Raw genomic sequence first — 23,765 nt, forward strand, 5'->3', positions numbered from 1 at the left:
TGTGTAAAGCAGCCAGTAGCTTCAGGGCTTTTTGTGGGTTTTTTTTTAGTTGTTATTGTCCTTGCCCGGGTGGGGCTCTTGTGTGTGAGATGCAGTGGACTGTACTCTATAAGCAGGGTGAAAGAGTGTGCTAACATTTCTTATGTGCTTTCTCCTGTGAGATTATCATCTTTTAATACTAGAAATATTGACAGTAAGCAAAACCAGTGTCTACACAAGCAGATACACACATATTTTCTAAAGGGCAACCATTCCATGTCTTTATTGTTTTTATTTGAATATAATTAATTATGTAAAGCTATAGTTAGTGAAAGATTAACAATTAGCAGATTCTGTCAAGTAGTCACGTGGAAATTAATCATTGAAGGACTGGTCTATTGCATCAATAAGTGGTGGCGACTATCATCCTTTTTGTCTTTTTGCTTTGTTGTTTCCATAGATCTTTGCTAAGATGTATGCTTCACAGTGGACTAATAAATAAATAAACCTGGTTGTAATTTTATAACATGCAAAAAGGGTCCGAAATAAAAACACCTGTTTTAATTAGCATTACGGTTTGTTCACTTAAAAAAAGTGATAATCCTGATGCAGTTAGCTAACATTTTTAAAGCTTTGAATTTTCCATCTGTATCTTATATTATGATGTTTCAGGATTGTCATGAGTTAATTATGTTAACTTGGGAAGCATTGCTTGCATTTAGAATGAAAAACTTCAGCTTGAATAGACAGAAAAGCAGATGCTATCTTTCTTGTCAATTGCTTTGTTGTAGGATGCCTTGCAACTCTTCATGTATTTCTGGATCTAAAGGGAAGTGTGAATTTCTGTTTATTTTAAGTTTAATATAAACTACACAATTTCCATAGTCTTCTGTTTCATAGTCTTCTGTTTCTGTTGCTGTCTTGTGTATCTGAACACCTGTAGCTTTCCTGCCCCCAGATTCAAAAATCCACAATCAAATTACCTCTTTTTCACATCTCAGTTTTGTTGTGCATAGGCACTATGGAGACTAGTACATAATAAAATTTAAGAATAGGGCAACTCTTCTTGACAGAGCCGCTCTCTAGTAAGTTCTTCTACTACAGTTTTTCCTTTGTATATCACTTTTAAATGGTACAAAATATATGCAGCATCTGGGGTACAACAAGGATGTTAAAAATGGGGTAAGCACTCTACATAGGGATTTCCATGCTTTTGTGAGTTTAATGTTCCTTTAACGTACAGAGCAGCTGTGTTTATGTCAATAATTACACATTGAAATAAATGCATGTGCTTGGTTTTACATGGGATTAAGATTAAGGAGGTTAGGGATGGTCTTGCAGAAAAGACTTTTTTCCATCCCATGACAACCCAGAAAGTCTCTAGAAATCCAAAATCAGATTATACTGTGCAGGGATTGTGAAATATTCCTCTGGGCATTGGACTAACAGCAGGTCTTTCTAGGTTTCAACTGATATAGCATTGTGCTGTTATGCTTTTCTGTTCGCCTCCCTCCCCTCTCCATTCTGTACTCTTAATTGGCCAGTGCAGTACTTAGGATCTTACCTGTATGGAGTATATTCACAAGACCTCCTGCCAAAAGGCTTCCAACAGGATTGGTTCAATGGGAGGCATATACATTAGAGCATAGCACCAGAGACAATTCAAGAATGCCATGATTGTTAATGCTTAATCCCCAAATTAGTGCCATAGGCAATAAATGCGCCCATTCAAAGGAAATTGAGATCAAGGAAAAGTAGATCGCTGGAGGCAGGATTCCTGGGATCTAAAGGCCTCCTTTGGGCTCTAAAAAGTAGGCTGTCATTTAAGTTCTAACATTAGTGCAGTTATTATGCATTAGTCAAAAATAAAAATGAAAGAAGGAAAAAATGTTGACAGGATGGAGTTAGAAAAGGTAGATCAAGACCACACTTCAGGTTAAGAATGAGGAAGAATCAAAGTATTGGGGTGGGGGCGTTTACCAAACATAATTCTTGTTTGGGATTAGTGAGTGCCTCAGGTTAACTGGAGCAGATGATCAGAATCTTAGTAAATTGGAATTTTATGATTAAATGGCAGTCTGTTGCCGCAAAATGGAGGCCTTGAATGTTGGAATTAGAAATCTTATTCTTTAAAATATTTGACAGAGATGTGTTCATCCAAATGCCTTATCACATGTATAATAAGTATTTGGCTTTTCTATCACTTAGATATGACTCTGTTCATTAAAAGATACGCAACCTGGCTTTTCAGAAGACTAAAATACCATGGTTCTAAGATCATTTTATGCATTCAAGCAAAATTCATAATCTGAAACTGACCTCCTAAGCATTTTGAATAAAAATATTTTGAAAAAAAAATGGAGTGTATTTAATCTGACAAGCTATCTGTACTTGACCAACCAGTTTTGCATTTGTATCAACTTGTTTATTTAAACATATCTACTGAACCTGGAAAATGCCAATAAATTCAGATATTACATTTCTCTCAACCGTAGGTGTGCTCTGCCCTATAAAATTATACCATAGTAATTGGCATATATTAGCAATGCATCGAAGAGCTGAGGGATCATGCTGTGTTCTTTGACATGAAGGACATGTATATCTCAGAATGTGACTTATTCAATGCACGTAAGACTGAAGTGACCCCTTTAGCAAGGTGACTGCTGTGGAGTTTACCTTTGTCAAACAAGCTTATTTGTTAAGATATTGATGATTTTAAATTAAGTATCAATCAGGAATTAATATTGCTTTTAGGTATTTAATATTATGGTCTGGAGCTACTAACTTACAAAATTCTACAAAAATAATTATATTTCTATAACCTAAATTTTAGTGTACTTTTTCTCTACATGCTTTACATATTCCTTTATGACTCTTTCTGAATGGTTTAGATTGTTTTAAAGACATGTCTGTGAGTGATACTGACCAGTGTTAAAAACCAGTTATGATATCCTACCTGTATAAAATTGAGCAACTTACTTAATTTTTCTAATTCTTCGATCCTCACTTATAAACTGGGTGAAGTATCTTGCTTGGTTCTTTTGAAGTTCCTAGATGTTAGGATCCTTGAAAGCAGAGACTCAATCTGTGAATTCCCAAGAAGGTCACTCCTGGTTTAGTACTTAATGGAAATTCAATTCAGAAGAATACATTTTAGTTAAATTGAGATTAAAGTAAAATTACAAAGGGATCTTAAGGAAGTAAAAACTTCTAAATAACAAGTAAGGAATAAGGAAAAATATGCAAAGTACCTGTTTCTCTTTCAAACATAAAGGTGAATAAAAATCAGGTCAGTTATGAATAATAAATAGAACATAGATTTGCTTTTCCTTTAGTTTTTCTAAACTATAATTAAAATGACTTCAACTTTGATGATTTTTAAAAGAAAATGATATTATTGATAAGAAAAACGTAAATCCCATGTTTGATGATAGATATGACCTATCAGCAATGGGTACACATCCAGACTTTCTCTTCTTACAATCAGAATGTGGAGTCCAACCTAATCCAATTAGTTGTAATTCCCTTTTGTAGAGCTAGTAAAGTAGCTCATGATACTAAGACAGCATTGAAGTCTTATCTCTCATCAGATAATCCAAATAGGTTCACATTGTCAAACTGCCAGCAGGTCTTTATAAACTTCAGGAAAATGGAATACTTTGGCTTCTGTAAGTTTATAATAAATATGACATACAGTAATGTATCTGTGAACTCTAATTCTTCGTACGTGCCACCCAACAATTTTCCAGACTTCTTTCTCTGCTCTAATAATTGCATAAATATTATCAAAACATCCATCTTATTTCCTGAGTTCCTTTAAGGATTTTTTTTTCACAGTGAATATGTTATATTCTAAAACATCGGAACCTATCAGCCAGGCCCCTTGATCATTGTGTCTCCTAGGATAGCATCATTCGTTTTGCCAAAGCTCACTCAGATCTATTTTAATACATTACTGTAAGAAAACCTTTCTAAAATGTCATTGTCCTTGTTATAACTTTCAGATTATTTCAGTTGTTAGAACTTCCTATCCTGCTTTCTGCTTTCCATTCCATTCCCAATGCCCTGTGACAGCGAATATGCACTTAAGTGTCTCTCCAGCAACTTGTAGCTTCCTGAATGCATCCTGTTATTCAGGCCTGGACATGACTAGTCTGCTGTACTTTACTTGAAATGCTTCTCTCCCGCTCTCCTACTTTCTGTATGGCCAACATCCACTCTTCCACATGTAACAATTATGTTACAACACATCATCAGGGAAGTCTCTATGAAAGGGAACTTTGGAAGTCTCACATTTCAAGATATATATTATTTTTTAAGAAATTTTTCAGTCCCCTTTCAATCCTTATTTTTTTAAGATTTTATTTTTTGTTTGTAAGGCAGAATTAAATAGAGAGAAGGAGAGACATAGTTTCCATCCACTATTCATTCCCCCCAAACGACCACAGGCCCAAGCTGAGTAGATCTGAAGCCAGGGGCAGGAATTTATCTTGGAACTTTCACATGGGTGCAGGATCCCAGGGAACTCACCTTCCTACACTGCCCTCCCAGGCCACAAGAAGAAAGCTAGATCAAAAGTGGAGCAAATAGAACATGAACCAGCCCCCATATGGGATGTCAGCAGCACAGGCAGAGGCTTACTGAGGATAATGCTGTTTGAGACTGAAAGTGTTTGAAAATATCCAAAGGGCCCGGCACAGTGGCCTAGCGGCTAAAGTCCTCACCTTGAAAGCCCCAGGATCCCATATGGGCACTGATTCTAATCCCGGCAGCTCCACTTCCCATCCAGATCCCTGCTTGTGGCCTGGGAAAGCAGTCAAGGACGGCCCAAAGCCTTGGGACCCTGCACTCGCGTGGGAGTCCTAGAGGTAGTTCCTGGCTTCTGGCTTCAGATTGGCGCAGCACTGGCCATTGTGGTCACTTGGGAGTGAATCATTGGATGGAAGATCTTCCTCGCTATCTCTCCTCCTCTCCGTATATCTCTGACTTTGCCATAAAAATAAGTAAGTCTTCATAAAAAATGTATCCTAAAGAAACTCCTGAGAGAGGTTTTCTTTGGGTAGGTATTTGGGTAACTAGGTAGAGATTGAGAACATTTTAGTATACTCTGGTACGTTTTGAAATTTAAATTAATTAAATACATAAACAATTTCAAAATAAAATAAGCAAATTATTAAAATAACAAATACACAGTTAATTTTGTGTCTTTTCATGTTATTATATTTTGACAATGTTAACTGTTTTTTATATCTTCTTTGTAATAGGAATCACATGCTAGAAATTATTTATATGAATTATGACTCCTCACAGTTACAATGGAAAGAAACAAGAGTACTTTTATGCTTTGTGTCTTTCAAACTGAAATCCTTGGAGTCAGATACATAGAACTCCTTTTGTACATGGAAAACAAGTCTCTAAAACTTTTCATTTACATGTAGAAACTTATTAAATATTGATAATGTATAGCATCCATTAAAATTTGTTTTACTATTTTTGACTTGAAGAATTGTGTGGAGACTATAGTTATTTTATTATTTCTAATGGAAATTGATACAGCCAGTGTTGCCACAGTGACTTAAGATGGCATCTATCACACCAGCCTCTCTTAGTTGTGCTGGTTCAAGTTTTGACTATTACACTTTAGATTCAGTTTTTTGCTAATGTTTCTGGGAAAGCAGTGTATGATAGCCTAAGTACTTTGGCCCATCAGCCATGTGGGAGACTTGGATAAAGTTCCAGACTCCTAGCTTCAGCCTGGCCTACCAACTACCACTGAGACCATTTCACAAGTGAACCAACAGATAAATCTATCTCTCTCCCTCTTTCTGCCTGTCACTCTGCCTTTCAAATTAATTAATTAATCAAAAAGAAATCAATACATATGCATACAGAAGTGTCTTTTCTGGTTTTATGTGAGTATTTTTAAATTTCTTTTTAATATTGTTAAATATTTGCATCTGCCAAATCTCGTCAGTCTACTTCTGTAAAGACCAAGCTATTCTTGTAATGTGAAGTGAAACATGTGTTTAAGTACTATCATGAATCAAACTTACCAAAATAATTTAGACAAAAATAAAATCATTTTTGTCTAAATTGCTAGGAATTTTGATTGTCTTTAATTGACAGCTAGTAAATTTCTTATTGGGGACAAAATGTTTTCAAAAAGTGAGAAAAGAGAAGTCTATCAATTTTGATTACTTTTTATTGTATTTTTTGTGAAAGAATACTGTGAGCAAAATATGTCAAATTTAGCAAGAAACCAAACTCCTATATTGCTCAATATTATTATTACTAACAGTGCGGAGAGATTTTGGAAGCATTTAACAAAATCTCACTAGCAAAGAAAAGAATGCCAAATAAATTTTCTAATAATGACAGAGCAAACCTATATTAGATAGTTTTCTTATATTACCTCATTTAATTCTCTATGTTTTAGGCATACCCATCTGACAAGTAAAGCAACCAGTATGTTAAGTAATTTTTATCTTACCTACAATGAACATATTATCTGTGTATGGATCTGTGTAATTATTTCCTGTTCCTTATTATAAAATAAATGTACATCTCATCCTCTGGTTGATATCTACATATATAACATAATTTAAAAGGAAGAAATAACAATGATGCTGTAATTTAGAGCAATATAAAGCAGAGACTTTCTTGAAATTTAATACCGTGATTCTCTACCCTTTTGAGTATGTAATACATGAAGTCATCCATGGAATTTAAGTGAATTCAGAATCTGTTTGAAGAAGATGGTCAAATAAAATGAACCATTGTGTGAACTGTCTGTAGAGCACAAAACGCCTTTCAGTAAATGGAAATAAAAGGAGTGTTGGAAGTTCTGAGTAAGAAAGGAATTATTGGTACCATGAAATACGCAATTTTTTTTATGATCCTAACTAAAAGTCAGTTCACTTTTGTTATTAACTTCTGAACAGCACTACATCTTTTCAGGTGCCTAGACAAAAGCTCTAGAAGCCTGAAAACAAGCATAATGTCAATAACTTGTTTTATCAAGTAACATTATGCGAAGAGTCATGATGATGGGAGGATGTTTTATGTTGTGTCAATATAAATTAAAAATGCACAAAGCAATGACACATTTGTTATATTTTTCCATCTGTGGTGTTTGCTTCACAGGTTTCAGTTGTACCTATTTATTATGTTATTATTTACATTCAAATGCAATCTGAGAGAAATAAATTAAGATATCTTCATTCCTCACTCCTTTCTGTACTGGAGATAGAAGATGATGCTGCTTCCTTCAAAGAAGGTGACTACAGATACTTTTTATTGACCTGTGACATTACTTCCCTAACTTGGATATCACACATTATTTTTGAAGATACATACAAAACATGAATTACATAGAAATAAAATCAACAGGAGATGCCAAAATAGTGAATTGGATATAAAATAAAAAGTTGTTTCTCTACTTCCTATTTCCTATATCAGTGAAGCTACAGAAGGTGGTTTTGAGGAGCATGAGGCAAAACCATGAGTTCTCTGCTCAAGTGCTGCTATCTCCTCCAAACTAAACATTTTCAAATGATTTTCAACTTAATCTTCTTTAACGCTTCTGGGAGTTACTGTGACAAATTATAAAGAATAAATATCTTTAACAGTACAAAGTTTCATGCTTAAAGCCACTCTCCTCCTTCCCACTTGATAGATAACGTGGCCACAGACCATTGGTTTGGCTTGTGTTGAGTTCTTCTTGAGCAACTTTTAAATGTTCTGTACTACTTTGAGTCTTAGATTGTAGCAAATGAAACATTTTTTTTCTCATGCAGTTATAGTTTGCAGAGTAAGAAAATGGCAATCCTAGTTTTATTCTTTGTCTGGAGATCAGCTCAGTGTTTAGCCAGCATATTCATTGAATATGTCACCTAAAATAGTGAGCCTGAGCCTCAAAAGGCAAGATATTTTTAAATGAATTCCAGCTTCAAGTCCCATCCTGGAATATAAGCGATTATTTTTGTTCAACTGAAATGATCTGAACAGCTATCCCTATTCTTCATTGTATTTCACAAGTACAGTGTACCCTTCATGTTGAGGAAATGTTTTGATATGCTCTGGGAAGGTGGCACTGTTTTTCTCTGCCGAAAACCGTTGGGCATTGTATCAGTTTGCATGAACTGACATAACAACATGCCACATCGTGAATTACAGAACAGAAAATTTTCTCCCATCTCTGGAAGCTGAAAGTGTGAGATCAAGGCGTCATCAAATTGATTTTTTTCTAATGTCTCTCTCACTCGCTCTCATTTTTTCACTGTCTTTCATTCTCTCTCTGCTTGGTTTGTGGAAGGTAATTTCCTTGAGTGTCTTCACATGGCATTCTTTATGTTCACTAATCTCTTATTAAAAAGACACCAGTCATGTTGGTTTAGAGCCCACATGGCCTGTTTTTTATCTTCATCCTTTCTCAAATCCCCATCTCCAAATAAATTGATATTTTGAGATAATGCAAATTGAGATCTTCATGTATGATTTGGGAAGCTAGAGGACACAGCCTATAGACACAATGGACATTTTGGGGGGTAATATATTTGTTCTTTGAGTACGTCCCCAAAGATCAACAGAATATCATTCTTAGGGATAGTAATAACTTGCCAAATATTTAAAACATTATATTAATTTTAATAACATTTTTGAGGACCACAAAGCATGCTGAGCAGCAGTGCTTGGGATGTAGTATATATCTTATCTATTTTTATTTAATAAGAGATTAAGCAAACAAATCAACTGACTGTTCTGTTTTTCTAAAATAAAAACTTCAATGAATTTTGTGTTATAGATAATGTGTCACAGGAAAGGACTTTAACTAGTGCCTCAAAGAAAGATGCTACTTTTGGTGCGGGGTCTACATCACTCTGTTGGGGAATTTGGAACCTATCTCTAATCCACCAGATATCAGATTGAACTGTCACTTTAAGGAACACACAGGAAAGGTTGAGCTAATCTCATGATTCAACCAACTTGCTTTTGGTCAACTCCTTTAAATACTAAACTAAAAATCAGTTACATACTTACAAATACACAGTGTCATTTTTATCAATTGTAGTATCTAATCTTCTAGCTTGATTTTTTGGGTCAATAGTCCCTCTGGCATCTCTTTCCATCATGATGTGACTTTCATGTATCCAGCAGGCTTTTCAGATAAGAGTTCCAAATGGTCATCTGCACTAGAAGCAGATACCATATCCTTTATGAGAGTTTCACAATGTAATAGGCTCTTCTCATTCTATTAATGAAATCAGAGATATCCTACCCATATCCTGGGGAGTTTGGAATGTCTTTCCTCTTTTATTTCTTACTGTGACAGTAAAAGAAAAAGCATTGCAAGTGCCAGGCAATGTATTGTAAGATTTTAAAATAAGCTTGTTTTCAGTATATAAGGAATAATAATCTCTTTAGTCTTGCATCTCTGTTCTGTTGTGGATAATTCAACTTACCTGAAGCCACATTTTAATCAAAACTAGAATAAAACACTCTGAGTCAAGCTAAAATCAGGTCTGACGTGGCAACTGTGGGTTATGCCAATCTAAAGAGATGCATATAATAAAAGAAAAAAAAATGTTGATTAGTTTATTAGTGCTCCTTAAATGCTCCCTTTTTGCCTGGGAACTACTATTGACTGGCCATGACTATTACAGCTCCATCAGTAGGTTCTTATTTGGAGGAAACATTTTTCCTAAAAGCTACATCGCTTATTTTTTTCTTTCAATTATAATGTTTAACTTGTTACAACTACGTTTTAACCTTAAAATTTTAATACATTACAGACCTTTCCAGAAGTATCATTTTTAAAAAATTATTTTATGATACAGTTCTATGGACTCTGGAATTTCTTCTCCCCACCCCACAAGCCTCCACTCCCGTGGTGATTTCTCCCATGTCATTACTGTAGTATAGTTCTTCATGATCAGACATAAATCCATCATTAAGCTCTTTAAGTTTATCCTGGCATAGGATGGGCAATGGCAGAGAATCCAGCATCCTATTGTCAAGATACATTTAAAAATTTCATTGGGAGTCCATCTTTAATTTGAAAATAGGATGCATACTGCATTATATCTTCACATCTGGATGTGGTAGTCTCTGTTACACAGTTACTATACCTCCCCTTAAATGAAAAGCCATAAAACAAAATCAACAACAGAGAGAAAAATGGAAAATTGACAACATTAAGTTACATAACATGCTGCTGTATGACAGATGTGTCACTGAAGAAATGAAAAACTTTCCTGAAGAAAAGATGCTAAGGTGTGACCTATGAGTCACTGAAGAAATTAAGAAAAAAAAAAACTTTTTGCAATGAATGAAAACCAAAATAGAAATATCAACCCCCCTGAGATAAAGCAAGAACAGTATAGAAAGGTCTACTGATCTTGTACTTTGCATGAAGATTGCCTTATATCAGAGAAAACAAATTATATTTGTCCTCTTGGGATTGACTGATTTTGCTGAACATAATGGTCTCAAGTTGCGACCATTTGGTAGCAAATGGTGAACTTTCATTCTTTTTAATGACTGAGTAGTATTCCATAGAGTCAAAACCAGCCTATTTGAGTATGAAGTATAAGGTTAGTCTTTGTAATATCATGAAAATTAAATAGTATTTGATTTTGAAACTTAACTCATCTTCAGTTTTGTTTTTATTCCTTTAAAAAAAAAAGATTTATTTCATTTCATTGGATATTCAGAGAGGAGGAGAGACAGGAAGATCTTCCTTGCAGTGACTCATCTCCAGGTGACCACAACAGCCAGGGTTGAGCCAAACAAAGCCAGGAGCCAGGAGCTTCCTCTAGGTCTCCCACACGGGAGAAGGAACCCAAGGCTTTAGGCCATACTTGACTACTTTCCTAGGCCACAAGCAGGGATCAGGATGGGAAATGGGACTGCCAGGATTAGAAGCAGCTCCCATATGGGATCCTGGCACATGCAAAGTGAGATCTTTAGCTGCTAGGCTACTGCGCCAAGCCCAGTTTTGCTTCCATTCCTTTTTTAAGAATTATTGATTTTGTGTGCATAGGCTGATGTGGGTGACAAACTGAGCCAGACACCATACTGGCATGCACACACAAGAATCAGGTCTGGGAACACCTAAGACCCCAACTGAACTGCTGGACTCAGCACTTGAACCATGGGGAGAACCATAAGATCTGTGGTCTGCCTATGGAGTGCATGTGTCAGAACCAGGCCTCCTCAGTGTAAAAGAGCAGTGGACAGCATGCCCAGATGCACATGAAGGCTGTGACAGTCCACTGCGGTCTGCATAGGAGATCTGGTATGATAGCAGAGGAAGGAGTGCAGTACAAATTGGTCAACTACCCCAGCGAACTATTGACTGCAAATATCTGGGTAATGGAGACTCAATGGTGGACTATATCAGCCAATGGGCTGGGAGGATTTCCTCTTCTTGGAGCAGTGAAATCAGAAGCATTTCAGAACTATCGAAACCACTTGAGCAGAACCTTCAGAGTATATTCCACACTGGGGACCCTGAGATGACATCAGGTGGCCATTCCCTTACCCTGGATACTGAAGCAGTTGGGAGGTTGGGTTCAGGTTCTCTCCTTACTCTCCCCCTTTCCCTCATATACAGGATAAAAAAAAACATGTAAACAGTAGTCTCACCCATTTTTCACTAATCCTGGATCCTTCCTACCCTAATCAGCTATGTAAGCATCATCAAAAATTAGTTTAAGTTATAAAGTTTTTAAAGATGTATTGATTTATTTATTTGAAAGTCAGAATGACAGAGAGAATGGGAGAGAGAGACAGAGATCTTCCATCTGCTGTTTCAATCCCTAGATGACCGCAACAACTGAGGCTGATTCAAGCCAAAAATGGGTGCCAGGAGCTGCTTCCTGGTCTCCCACATCAGTAACAGGAACCCAGGCACTTGGGCCATCTTCTGCAGCTTTTCCAGGTCTGTGAGCAAGTGAGCTGGATTGGATGCAGAGCAGTTGGAACACAAACCAATCTCCACATTGGATTCTGACACTGCAAGTGGCATCTTTACCTATTATGCTAGAAAGTGACCTTTATTTGTATCCTTTAAGCCCAAAGTGCTGACCAGAATAAATTTAAGATCACCTAATTAGAGAGCCAAGATAGACAGTGAGTGTCATCATTGTAAGATGCCTTGATTAAACCAGACCTTTCCCCAGCACTGAACACCAGATTGTAAAGCTATCGTGATCCTATACGATGAGCTGTATCATGCTGAGATAAATCCTGTACAAAGAGAGTCTTCTATTTGCTGAGTGCTTTCGTTACTTCTGTCCTGTATGTATTTGAGGTGTTTTTTTTTTACCCTTATGTACCTTCCTTCCCATAGAGATGTCCAAAACATTATTACCTTATATGTTCCAATGGCTTCTCAGATATGTTTTCCTGTTTGATACCAAAATCTTTTTAGCAAGTTTCTCCATTTAACAAATAAATAGGTAAACTGTGCATTAGTGATAAATCCAAGCCCAGAAGGGGTGTTTTGTTTAATCTCTTTTACACTCTGTCATATTTCCTTTTTAACCCATCACCACATAACAATTTGCTCCATTCCCTTTCTTTTTCTAATGTAATTTGTGTTTAACCACCAATTTGTTTTGTGTGTGTTTATATAAGAATCCATGCCTTCCATAAATAAGCAATTATCAAACATCAAAGTTACTTTATAGGTAACAAGCATAGCCTCAAGTAAGACAATTAGGAATAAAGCATAAAGATCATTTTCTTGGAAGCAACAGCTCATCTTCTAGTATTTGCAATTATTGGTTCATTGACTTTCTGGATTTTTTTGTTCTGATAACCAAAATTAGTCTAAGCATACTGGTTTTGAACGAGGAGAGGGCTTACTTGCTCCTTAACTGGGATGTATTGCTTGTCATCTGTAAGAAATGTATTTAATTAATCCACCCTTGCCTCATTTTACCAATCTGGGAAAGGGATTTTATGATTAAAAAGTAGCATCTACCTAATTATTTAACAGTGAAAAATCTAGATCAGCTAATACATATAGAGTGAATAGCAGAGTCCTTAGTATAGTGCAAGCAAAAAATAATTGTTTTTGTTGTAGAGTACTCTGAAGATGTTCATCTGAACTTTGCTCTGTACAAGATTTATCAGTTCTTGAATTCTTATTAGTAATATCCCAGTATATGTATATCTGACTCTCTAATTAATTACCCAAATAAGGTAAAATTTGTAAATCAATATTTTGGGGGTAATTCTAAAGATATAGACTCCTATTTAGTGATTCTCAACAAGGAATGATTTAACATCACCAAGAGATGTTTGACAACATCCAAAGCCATTTTTAATCATCACCACTGGAAAATGCTTCTGACATCTAGTGAATTGAAGCCACAGATGGTACAACAACATCCTGAAACATGCAGGCAACCCTCACAACAAATGGTCCAGGCCTAAATGTCAATGCTTTATCACTGTTCAGAAACCCTGCCATATTTGCAAAAAGGATAGGTATAAAACAGTATCATAGCTACCAATTTAATCAAAAAGCCCTTACCAAATAATGCAAATGATGGCCAGTGAAGTGGTGAAGATTAAACCAATGCCAGTGATGGTAACATTCCATAAGGGCACTGGTTCGATTCCACTCCTGATTGCTATACTTCCCATTATGCTCCCTGCTAATGTGCCTAGAAGTACCTGGGACCCTGCCACACACATGGGAGATCCAGATGAAACTCCTGGCTCTTGGCTTATGCCTGGCTCTCAACCCCATCCAAGGGAGCTTCCTGGGGAGTGAACCAGTAGATGAAAGACCACTCACTCTCTCCACTCTATATTTGAATTGAGTAATAAATAAATCTTCTAAAAAATAATGCAGATGACTTTGTAACAATGCCTGTTTTACTGCACAGGATTATCCCTTTTTCATAGTGGGGACTGGCTGGCTTCATGAAAAAGAATATTATGTTGCATGAACTTACCTGTATGTTTTGAACACCCATGATAGCCTTGAAAACTCTACCTTAGCACCCTCTGATTTACAAAAAAAATCTGTACCCCCTTTTTTATGAAATTATAATACAAAAATTATCTGTCATTTCCCAAAAGACTCTTTCCACCTACCTACCATATTGCTTATTTAACTGATTTGTTGAAAATGTACAAATTGTTATTTTTTTATTTCTATAAGTATAGATACTTATAGTAGGAATTCTGGTTTAAATGATACAAGTGGATATTGATATTATAGTGTATGGCATTTAAAGTGGATACAATCAAAGTTGTTAAACTGATTGTTAAGCTTTTCTTGTAAATATTAAAATGTTCCATTTTTACATTCACTTAGCTGATATTTATTTAAAGATGACTATTATTAATCATACTTGCCTTTGATTAAGCAGTTATGTGTTAATATTGCCTTATTCCTTTCAATAAAATCATCCTCCTTTTTGTTTATTTAACGTTTTCATGCTGACTTTCCAATGTCTGGACCAAACTGGTATTTTGTGTTTGGACTTCTGATAAATGGTTGGTAGAGATAGGGGTGTGTGTGTGTGTGTGTGTGTGTGTGTGTGTTTGGGTTTAGGTTTCCACTTAAAGTTCAGTACCACAGCTACAGTACTTATACATTTTCCAAATGTGTTTTAAGCAATAAGTTGTACAACATTTTTAGAACATGTGTTAAGCTATTTCTCTAAGAATGAAGCTCTTAACAAAACATAAGCACTCTGCATGAGATCTTAGCAGCAAAGTGCTTAAAAGATAAAGTAAGAATTGGTACCATGGGAAGAACACCAGCTGTAGAGCGCACAGGTCCATTATGAGAAGTATGGTAGTGGGTAGGGAGAAAATGATTTAATCAGGAGTAAAACCAATTTTATTATAAGGGCACGCAGGGGGTGTGGCACCATAGTGAGAGGGACATTTCAAAATATCTGACAGATTTCAACAATGTGAAAACCCCGTTCTTTAAAGTGACAGTAAACCCCATCAGGTCTCCCTTTTTGATGCTATTGTTAACAGTTGACTGTTTAAAGCTGGCCTGCTAAGATGCTGTCGGCCTATTTCAATAGTGTGTAGCCAAATAAAAGACTAATTGTTGAAATACAATCAATCAAAAATGATTGCAGGGCAGAAAGAAGGTCTCCTCTGCTGATTTTGTTGTGGATCATATTATTGTGTTATGATTGAGGTAGGAATGAAGACTGAAAGAGAAGAAGAAAATAGCCCAATTGAAATAAACGGCTCCACCTTCATTCCTTGTCTTTTCAAACACACTATTGAGCAGAAACCTCACTTACTAGCTCTGGAAATAATAGACTATTTAAAAGAAAAGAGGATCTGATCAAGATTTGGACTGGTATTTTTAAAAAGACATAAACACTATTAGCAAAACAGCTCATGCAGAGAATCCCTACAGTGAAAATTCTCAGCTTTTCTTACATTTTTGGTGCAAAATGCTCCTTGGAATTCATAAAACTGAAACCAAGGAGAAATATTAATGTGAATCCAAGATATCAGTAAAGGAACAAACTCTAGGTGACCAGATAGCTGTAAGGTTCTTGCCAGCATTCTTGCCTTTTCAGTTAACCCCAAGGTTGTCCCCCAAAATTAGTTTTTATTGAGCCCAAGATCCAAAATCTTTTTCCATATTGCATGTTTAGGAAGACAAATTCTGTGGATCCAAAGCAATTCCTTTGTACTTTGCCTTTTTAAAAATTGTATGAAAAGACATTCCTTTCAGACCCTAATGCTTCCATTTCTTGGTTCAGAATTCTTGCAGACTTTCTAATGAGTGTGAAAAGGAAGAAAAACAATTGCCAACATACTTTGTACTAAAGCCTTCATCTTGGTATTTACTTTCTTTAGTATTTCAATGTCTCAACTCTCACAGGCTTCCCAAGCAAACATCTCTGTTGATTCTAAAAATAATTGGTAAGCATTTGTGGTTTTGTCTTTGGTGTTATCATTTTTGACAGCTTTGCATAGCCTACATAGGTCAACAGGGGTCTGTCTAATATTGTCGCTACATACATTTTCCTCACTGAGATGAAAATCAAAGAAAGATATTTTTTGAAGCAGGAAGAAGGAATTAATATCTTTTCCCACTCAGTATTCTATTCCTTGCTGACTTTATATTCAGGCAACAACAACAACAAAAAAAAAAGCCAAAAAAAAAGTGTTACCCATTATTTCCTTGTACATAGCAAGGCTAACACATGTAAAGCAATAACTCATTTTCTATTGCCATGTTTAGCATATGTCTCCTGTTGGCTCAATAAGGCCTTTAGGCCGGTCCCTTGAGTCGGCCATCATTGGCAACTCTTAGCCCCTCGGCCTCAAAACCAAATAGCTTTGAATCATGTTGCGCTGGGCTGCTAATTTTCATACTGATGCATTATGGGAATAAATGTATCTGACATACTGTGTCAATGGCACTGTCTCTTTGTGTTTCTTGTTTTTTTTTTTGTTAGCTGCATTCCTACAGATGGTATTCCATTGAAAATGTTCCCTTCCTACAGAAAAAGGAAAAAAAAAAAAAAAAAACCATGCACAGCCCAAACCTCTAGGTGCAGAAGGCTGTTAACGGTTGCTGATGATAGTAGGCAAACATTAACATAATAATTAGTGTCTTGTAATTGTTTCATTAAAACCAGTTGTTCCATTTCTCCTCGTGTTTTCCCAGAAGAGAAGCTGAATTTGGACGACAGCCAGTGGGAGGACATCCACGTTGTCACCGGAGCACTGAAGATGTTTTTCCGGGAGCTGCCGGAGCCGCTCTTCCCTTACAGTTTCTTTGAGCGCTTTGTGGAAGCAATCAGTAAGTACCTCACAGATAGGAGCAATTGGAGTAAACTGGCATCCTGGAAGCACTAAGTAAATAATAAGAATGATGTTAATAATAACCGTTGAGAACATATCACGTCCCCAATGCTCCATATCTGTCATTTTTGTTTTTCTGTTTTTTGATGACTTGTTTTATTTTGGGTTCTGCCATATTATCTGAGTTCTTGTGGAAAAAAAACAGGAATAAGAAAAGAAGATGGGCGCTGCTTGAGGATGATCAACGTTTAACTCCATCTCCTCCAGTGAAATCAGCTTCTCGTGAAATGTGCTTTAAACGCCTCACCTTCTGCTGCCCTGGCTCCTGCCTCCGCACTTTCAGAATTGCAATGCTTTTAAGTCTGGAAGAGGGATTTAAATAGTTAAATATTACATTTCAGTAAGTGAGTGTTCAATCATCAAATAAGACATTCACTCACCCTTTACCCACCTACAATAGTAAGGAGTTGGTTACTGTACAGACTTTGCTTACGAGCTTTATGAATATTAGGATGAATAATAGCAAGGGTTTTTTTAGTTAATTGGTGGCTTTATGGGAGGATAAGCTGTATTTTTTTTTATTAACCAGTAGCCATTGTACACTCTAGGAAGCTTCCTTTACTATAATTTTCTCATTCATAAAGTGCATAGACACATACTTAAGAAAGAAATCAACAAATGAATGAATAGATGAAGGAAGGAAGGACAGAAGGAAGGAAAGAAAATATTTTCCAAAAGCAAAGAAACTTCTCCTATGGTACCTTGAAGAAGCAACTATGAGTATATCTCTAAATGTAATACGTTTGAGTATATATGTTATAACTGTGACAGCTTGGAAAAAGTTTCCTGGCAAGCAAGCAGAGTTAAGAGGGAAAAAGGAAAGAAAGACGAAAGAAAGGTAAAATTAAAAAGCTTGCAAGCCTTGCAGAAGCTTAATTAAAGTCCCAACAAGAGAAAACTAACCAAGAAAAAAAAAAGCTTTACTTAGAAGTTCTGATCTTGATGAGCTGTGTATTCCCTTTAATGGTTATGGGGAGACGTGGGCTCATATTGGAGAAGAGCCCCTGAAATCACACCTTTTTTCTGCCTTTTTTTTTCATTTGTAAAACCTTTCACACTTGTTTCAATCTCTGGCAAAATATGGTTAACAGGAATAAGGAAGAGGGTTTCCTCTCTAAGTCTTTCTCCTGTTGCCTAGTCACAATTTCAGATGTGGTTGTTGCTGTTGCTGTTACCGCTGTTAAATGTAAAAATTCTAATTTGAGTTTTGAGATGGGGCTGGAGCATTTACCCCTTGTTATTACTTTTTGTTTCATAAGCACATTGCAGTTCTTCAGAAGAGCAATATTTCATAACTCCCAGATTCTCTCAACCTCTCAACTTCATTTAAAAAGGAATAATTAAGGAAAAATAAACTAGCATACACCAGCATTTCAGCTTATTCTGATCTCCTGTCCTAGAATTGAGAAACATGGCAGACCATTCACAAGGCTTTGACAGAATTCTCACAGGAAGGTCGTAGGCACTTGCATTTGGGCACCCATCTCAGAATGGAATGTCAAAAGATAACATGCCAATCTCCACAATTTCAAGTGAGGATTGTCTTACTTGGAAATATATCTGTGTATACATGCTGCTTTTGGAGCATGTATAGAATTCCCATCTTTCAAACTTCCTTTAATCTACCTAGTTCTAAAGGAAAGTGGAAAGTCATTTTTGTAACCTCAAGAGATATGGGAAGCAGGCCCTTGTAACTCATTTGACAGAATGTCCTTTAAATTTCCATAAAGAATTGGAACAACTCTGGACTATCCTATGCTAAAGTCTAAATTATCTAGAATTCTAGAATTATATCCTGGCCAATAATGAACAAGGCGGAGTTGGGGCAGACACCATGCAACTGGGACCAGAGTCTATGGCAAGAGTTTCTGCCAACACTTGCACAATGTTGTCATGAGAAAGAATGAAATATGTTTAAGAAAAATATTTTAAAATGCTCGATATCACTAGCCATTGGGGAAATGAAAATCAAAACCACATTGTGATATCACCTCAGTTCTGTCAGAATGGCTATTATCAAGAAAACAAAGAGTAACAAATTCTGGTGAGGATGTAGAAAAGGGAGTTCTTATGCATTGTTGGTGGGAATGTAGATTAATGTAACCGTAGTAAGGAGATTTCTTAAAAGTAGAAATAGCACTGCCATATCATCCAGCAATCTTACTATGAGACATGAACACATTGTATCAGAGAGGATGTCTACTCCATCATGTTCATATAGCATTGTTCACAGTAGCTAAACTATGGAATCAACCAAGATGTACGTATGAGCAGGTGAATGGAAAAGGAAAATGTAGCATGTATACACAATGGAATACCAGTCAGCTCTTCAAAAACATGAAGTTCTCCAGCGCAGTGGCCTAGGGGCTAAAGTCTTCCTCACCTTGAATGCTCCAGGATCTCATATGGGCACTGGTTCTAATCCTAGCAGCCCTGCTTTTCATCCAGGTCCTTGCTTGTGGCCTGGGAAAGCAGTTAAGGACAGCCCAAAGTCTTGGGACCCTGCACCCACGTGGGAATCCCAAAAGAAGCTCTGGGCTCCTGGTTTTGGATTGGCTCAGCTCTGGCTGTTGTGGTAACTTTGGGAGTGAATCATAGGACAGAAGATCTTCTCTCTGTCTCTCCTCCACTATGTATATACGACTTTGCAATAAAAAATAAAGTAAATCTTTAAAAAAGTATATGAAGTCCCATTGTTTACAGCAAAATGAATGGGACTAGAAGACATCACGTGCGATAAATGATCCAGAAACAATATGACAAATACTGCCTGTTCTCCCTTACCTGGAAGAACTAAAATTAAGAACAGAAAATTCAATCTGAAAACAGAATACTGATTTCTGGAGATTGAGAGGGGTGGAAGGGATAAAGGAAGTCTGGATTTTTGAAAAATGGAAAGCAGGATGTGGTTCGTTAACTGTGATGAATATACTAATATGAGATGTTAATAGGGGAAATGGGATGATGGGTATATGGGAATTACAGCTCTTCTACCTCACAAATTTGGTCCTGAAAATGTAAAACTATTCTGAAACACTATGTTGTTTTTTAAAAGGGCATTACAAATATAAGATAGTGTGTAAGTAAGCTTCCTAAAGCCTTTTTCTTTGCTTGTTTGAAAGGCAGAATTATGGGGGATGGAGAGAATGAAAGAAAGAAAGGGAGAGAGAGAAATATCTTTCATCGACTGGTCCACTCTGAATTGTTCACTCTGAAATGCTTCGAACTGTCAAGACAGGACCAGGCCAAAGTTAGGATCCTGGAGCTTTTTCAGGTCTTCCAAGTGGGTTTGGGGCTCTAGCACTTGGGATATTAATTTGCTGTTTTCCCAGGCACATTAACAGGGAACTTAGCAGGGTGCAGAATTGGAAATGTAAGTCAGAACTCAAACCAGAGCCCACACCCTGCACCCTAACACCAGCTATTCCAGGTGAACTTTGAGAAAAGGATCTGAAAGAGAAGAGACAGAAGTCTTTCTTTTTCGTTCAAGACAAGGATAAGCTGATGCCGTGTAACAGTTTTAATGTCCGTGTCCCACCAAAATTCACTTGTTAAAATCCTATGCCCCAAGTTGATGGCATACAGAGGTGGGGCATTTACAAAGCAGTGATGTCAGGGGAACAGAGCAGTTGTAAATGAAATTAATGCCGTTATAAAAGAGGTCCAGAGAGACCTTTTATCTCCTCTACCATGTGAGGATACAGCTTGAAATTACCACCCATGAACTAGAAAGTTGCCCTCACCAGCCACTGTGCTGGCACCTTCACTCAGGGATTCTCAGACTGCATAACTATGAGAAATAAATGTTTTACAGGCCACACAGTTTATGATGTGTCTTACAGCAAAAAAACAGACTAAGACACTTAACAAATTTGTCTTAACTGAATCAGAATAAAATGTCATTGTTGTTTAACATGTAGAACGGAAGGACTGACCTGCAGACTGATGTGGCTGTGGAAAGTGTTCTATTGTTGACCGGAGACACGCATTGACTGACACAACTATTTTTGGAATAGCCATGAAGCTATTTCATGTGCTCCAAACTCAGGGTAAACTCTAGATTGTAATTGATAATCAGATATCCTTAAGCAATGGGGGGATTGCCACCTAGCTCCATAGCAATGGTTAAAAAAAAAATACCAATGAAGGTACTTTTACTCCATTTCATGCCAGCTGAGCTAATTGTTTTACAAATTTTTAAGGATATTCATACCAGGTGCCAGAGGGCTGCTGGGCTTAACCAGAGTTTACATTGCAGTTTATAAAATCCTCAATGTTCCATGCTCAGTGAATCCAGCGTAAATTCCTGGCTTTATGTGAAAAGGGACAAAGCAGATAAAGTAAATTCACAGGAAGGTTGACAAGGTGCACTGCGCCTAGGCCTCTTGTCCTGGGGTGCTCACCCTTTCATCGTATGTTCTATACAGTAGGAAGGTTCATTCTGCCTGGTTGTATTTCACAGGTGTTCTTGGGAGCTATTGACAGTAAAGAACAGTACAGAGGGTTTTTCCCTGAATTTCTGACCTTGCCTCAGGTTGCTCCTATACCTAAAGTTCCACTTCCCCCATGGCTTCAGCTTAAGCTAGCAGGGCTACTTTGATTCCAACTTCTTTCTGAAATGCAGACCTAGCAGTCTGCCCATCCAGACCAGAGGTTAGCCTGTAATAGCTAACCTCATAGTTATCTCATTCTTTTGTTATCTTGGTCTCAGCTTCTTCCTTACACGAAAACAAATTAGTTACCCCTGTTGGTATAAATAAAGTGGATTCATTGGTTTGGATGTACACAAGCAAAACACCATGCCGGTCAATGCCATGGTTCACATTGTCATATTGTTGTTTCCCTTTCCTCTTTCATTTCTCTAAACCCAATTTTTAAAGATTTAGCACTTTGACTTGGCCCAGATTGAGAGATCCATTACTCTTTCATGGAAGAGTCAAAAGGTGAATATACCAAAAAGAATTTTATATCCAGCTGGGATGCTATGCATCTAAGGAAATGTTATTTCTAGTACAAGCAATTAATGACCACTTGTGCTATTTGAATTACTTTTAATTCTCATTATGTGTTTGAAAGTCATCATTACATATTCTAAGAAGAGTGAACAGAAGGCATTTACTTTTTAAAATAGTTTCTTTTTGGACTGAAAACAAACATTAATATCATAAATTCTGCAATTGGCATAGCAATCCCCATTCTGATAATACTTATTGGGATAACAAAACACAGAGATTGCTTTATGTTTCAGAAGCCAAGTGTTACAGATTATGGGTCTGAAATTCTACACTTGAGGTCAATGAAAGTGTGTCACCAATACGTTATTTTGTGGAGACTTAATCCTCTGAATGCGAGAACTTAACCCCCTAGATATAACTGTACTGAAGGCATTATTCAGACTGTGAGTGTGAACTGGGAAGGAAGACACAGCTGTAGAGTTTTATGATAGGTGATGCAATCTGTGGCTGGAGACCTACAGGAGGTCTGGACATTTCCAGCAGTTCTAAATGCAAGGAAGTATGGTTAGGTTTCCCTCTGTTCTCACCTTTTTTCCGTAGGATTGCATGTCAGAACTTGTCGTCTCAAAGATTTATTTAATCTTCACAAGATAAATAAATAAATAGATATGTTATCTTCAGAAGATTAAATAGACTCTGTATTATTGCAGTATGAATATGCTTTAGTTCTTGAACACATTTGGTTATCTTTGTAGTTAGATTGTGCATTTCTTGTGTAGGTTTTTTTTTGTTCATTTCTCCTGGATTTTGTGATGGCTTTTATTTACTTCAAAAATTTTAAGATCCTTATTTTCTGATATTGTATTCTACAGAATCTCATTTTCCTAGGATGACTCTGTGTGCCGTTGTCCTCCTTGTTCATATGGATTGATTGCTACTAGGACTGCTTCAGAATGTTAAGCTAGTAATTTCCTTCCACTTCATTGGTTGAAACCATTCTTTTGTTGTTGATATGTGTATTCATATCAACAACAAGCAACTTAAAACAATATCAACTTATCTTATTTACATCAGAGGAACATCTGACACAGGTTTCCCTGAAGTAATTTCAAAATGTTTTCATCGATACATTCCTTTTTTGGAGACTTTAGAAGAATCATTCTCCAACTTCCAAAGGCTGTGTACCTTCCTTGCTATTGGTTCCCTTCATCAACCTTCACATACAGCAAGGGCTGATAAGCTCACATCACATGACTTCTGGCCTTTTGCATAGCCATACCTCTCTCAGAGTCTAACATGCTGCTGCCTTTGATTTTGAGCACCCTTGAGAATATGCTAACACCTGAATAATCAAGGATAATATCCCCATCTCAACATAATTAGCTTAACCACATCTCCAAATCCCTTTTGCAATATAAGGTAACACATTCATAGGCTTCAAAAATTAAGGGATCTTTGGAAGACCATTTACCCACTTACTAGGGCATGCTTTATTCTATTTCTTAGTATACAGGCATCTGCCCATCTCCATGACACAAGTCCTCTTAATCCATTCACTTACATCTACCTTCTCTCAAATCCAAATAATCATCAGTTAAATGATAATGAAACTTTGTGTTGATCAAGAGATTAGAGGGCCCGGCAGCGTGGCCTAGCGGCTAAAGTCCTCGCCTTGAAAGTCCCGGGATCCCATATGGGCGCCGGTTCTAATCCCGGCAGCTCCACTTCCCATCCAGCTCCCTGCTTGTGGCCTGGGAAAGCAGTTGAGGACAGCCCAAAGCTTTGGGACACTGCACCCACATGGGAGACCCGGAAGAGGTTGCTGGTTCCCAGCTTCGGATCGGCGCGCACCGGCCTGTTGCGGCTCACTTGGGGAGTGAATCATCGGATGGAAGATCTTCCTCTCTGTCTCTTCTCCTCTCAGTATATCCGGCTTTCCAATAATAAAAAAAAAAAAAA

At 36.9% G+C, this 23,765-nt stretch overlaps 1 protein-coding gene across 2 annotated transcripts in view; it reads left to right on the forward strand.

The window, feature by feature from the left end:
- Positions 1-23,765, forward strand: part of ARHGAP15 (Rho GTPase activating protein 15) — a 625,244-nt gene that overhangs the window by 471,704 nt on the left and 129,775 nt on the right. For both annotated transcript variants that reach the window (XM_004577187.3, XM_058664454.1), the window contains exon 12: positions 16,655-16,789. In XM_004577187.3, the coding sequence (XP_004577244.1) occupies positions 16,655-16,789 (135 nt within the window). The remainder of the gene's footprint in view (positions 1-16,654; positions 16,790-23,765) is intronic.

This window comes from Ochotona princeps, chromosome 5 (genome assembly GCF_030435755.1).
Source record: "Ochotona princeps isolate mOchPri1 chromosome 5, mOchPri1.hap1, whole genome shotgun sequence".
Taxonomy (NCBI): domain Eukaryota; kingdom Metazoa; phylum Chordata; class Mammalia; order Lagomorpha; family Ochotonidae; genus Ochotona; species Ochotona princeps.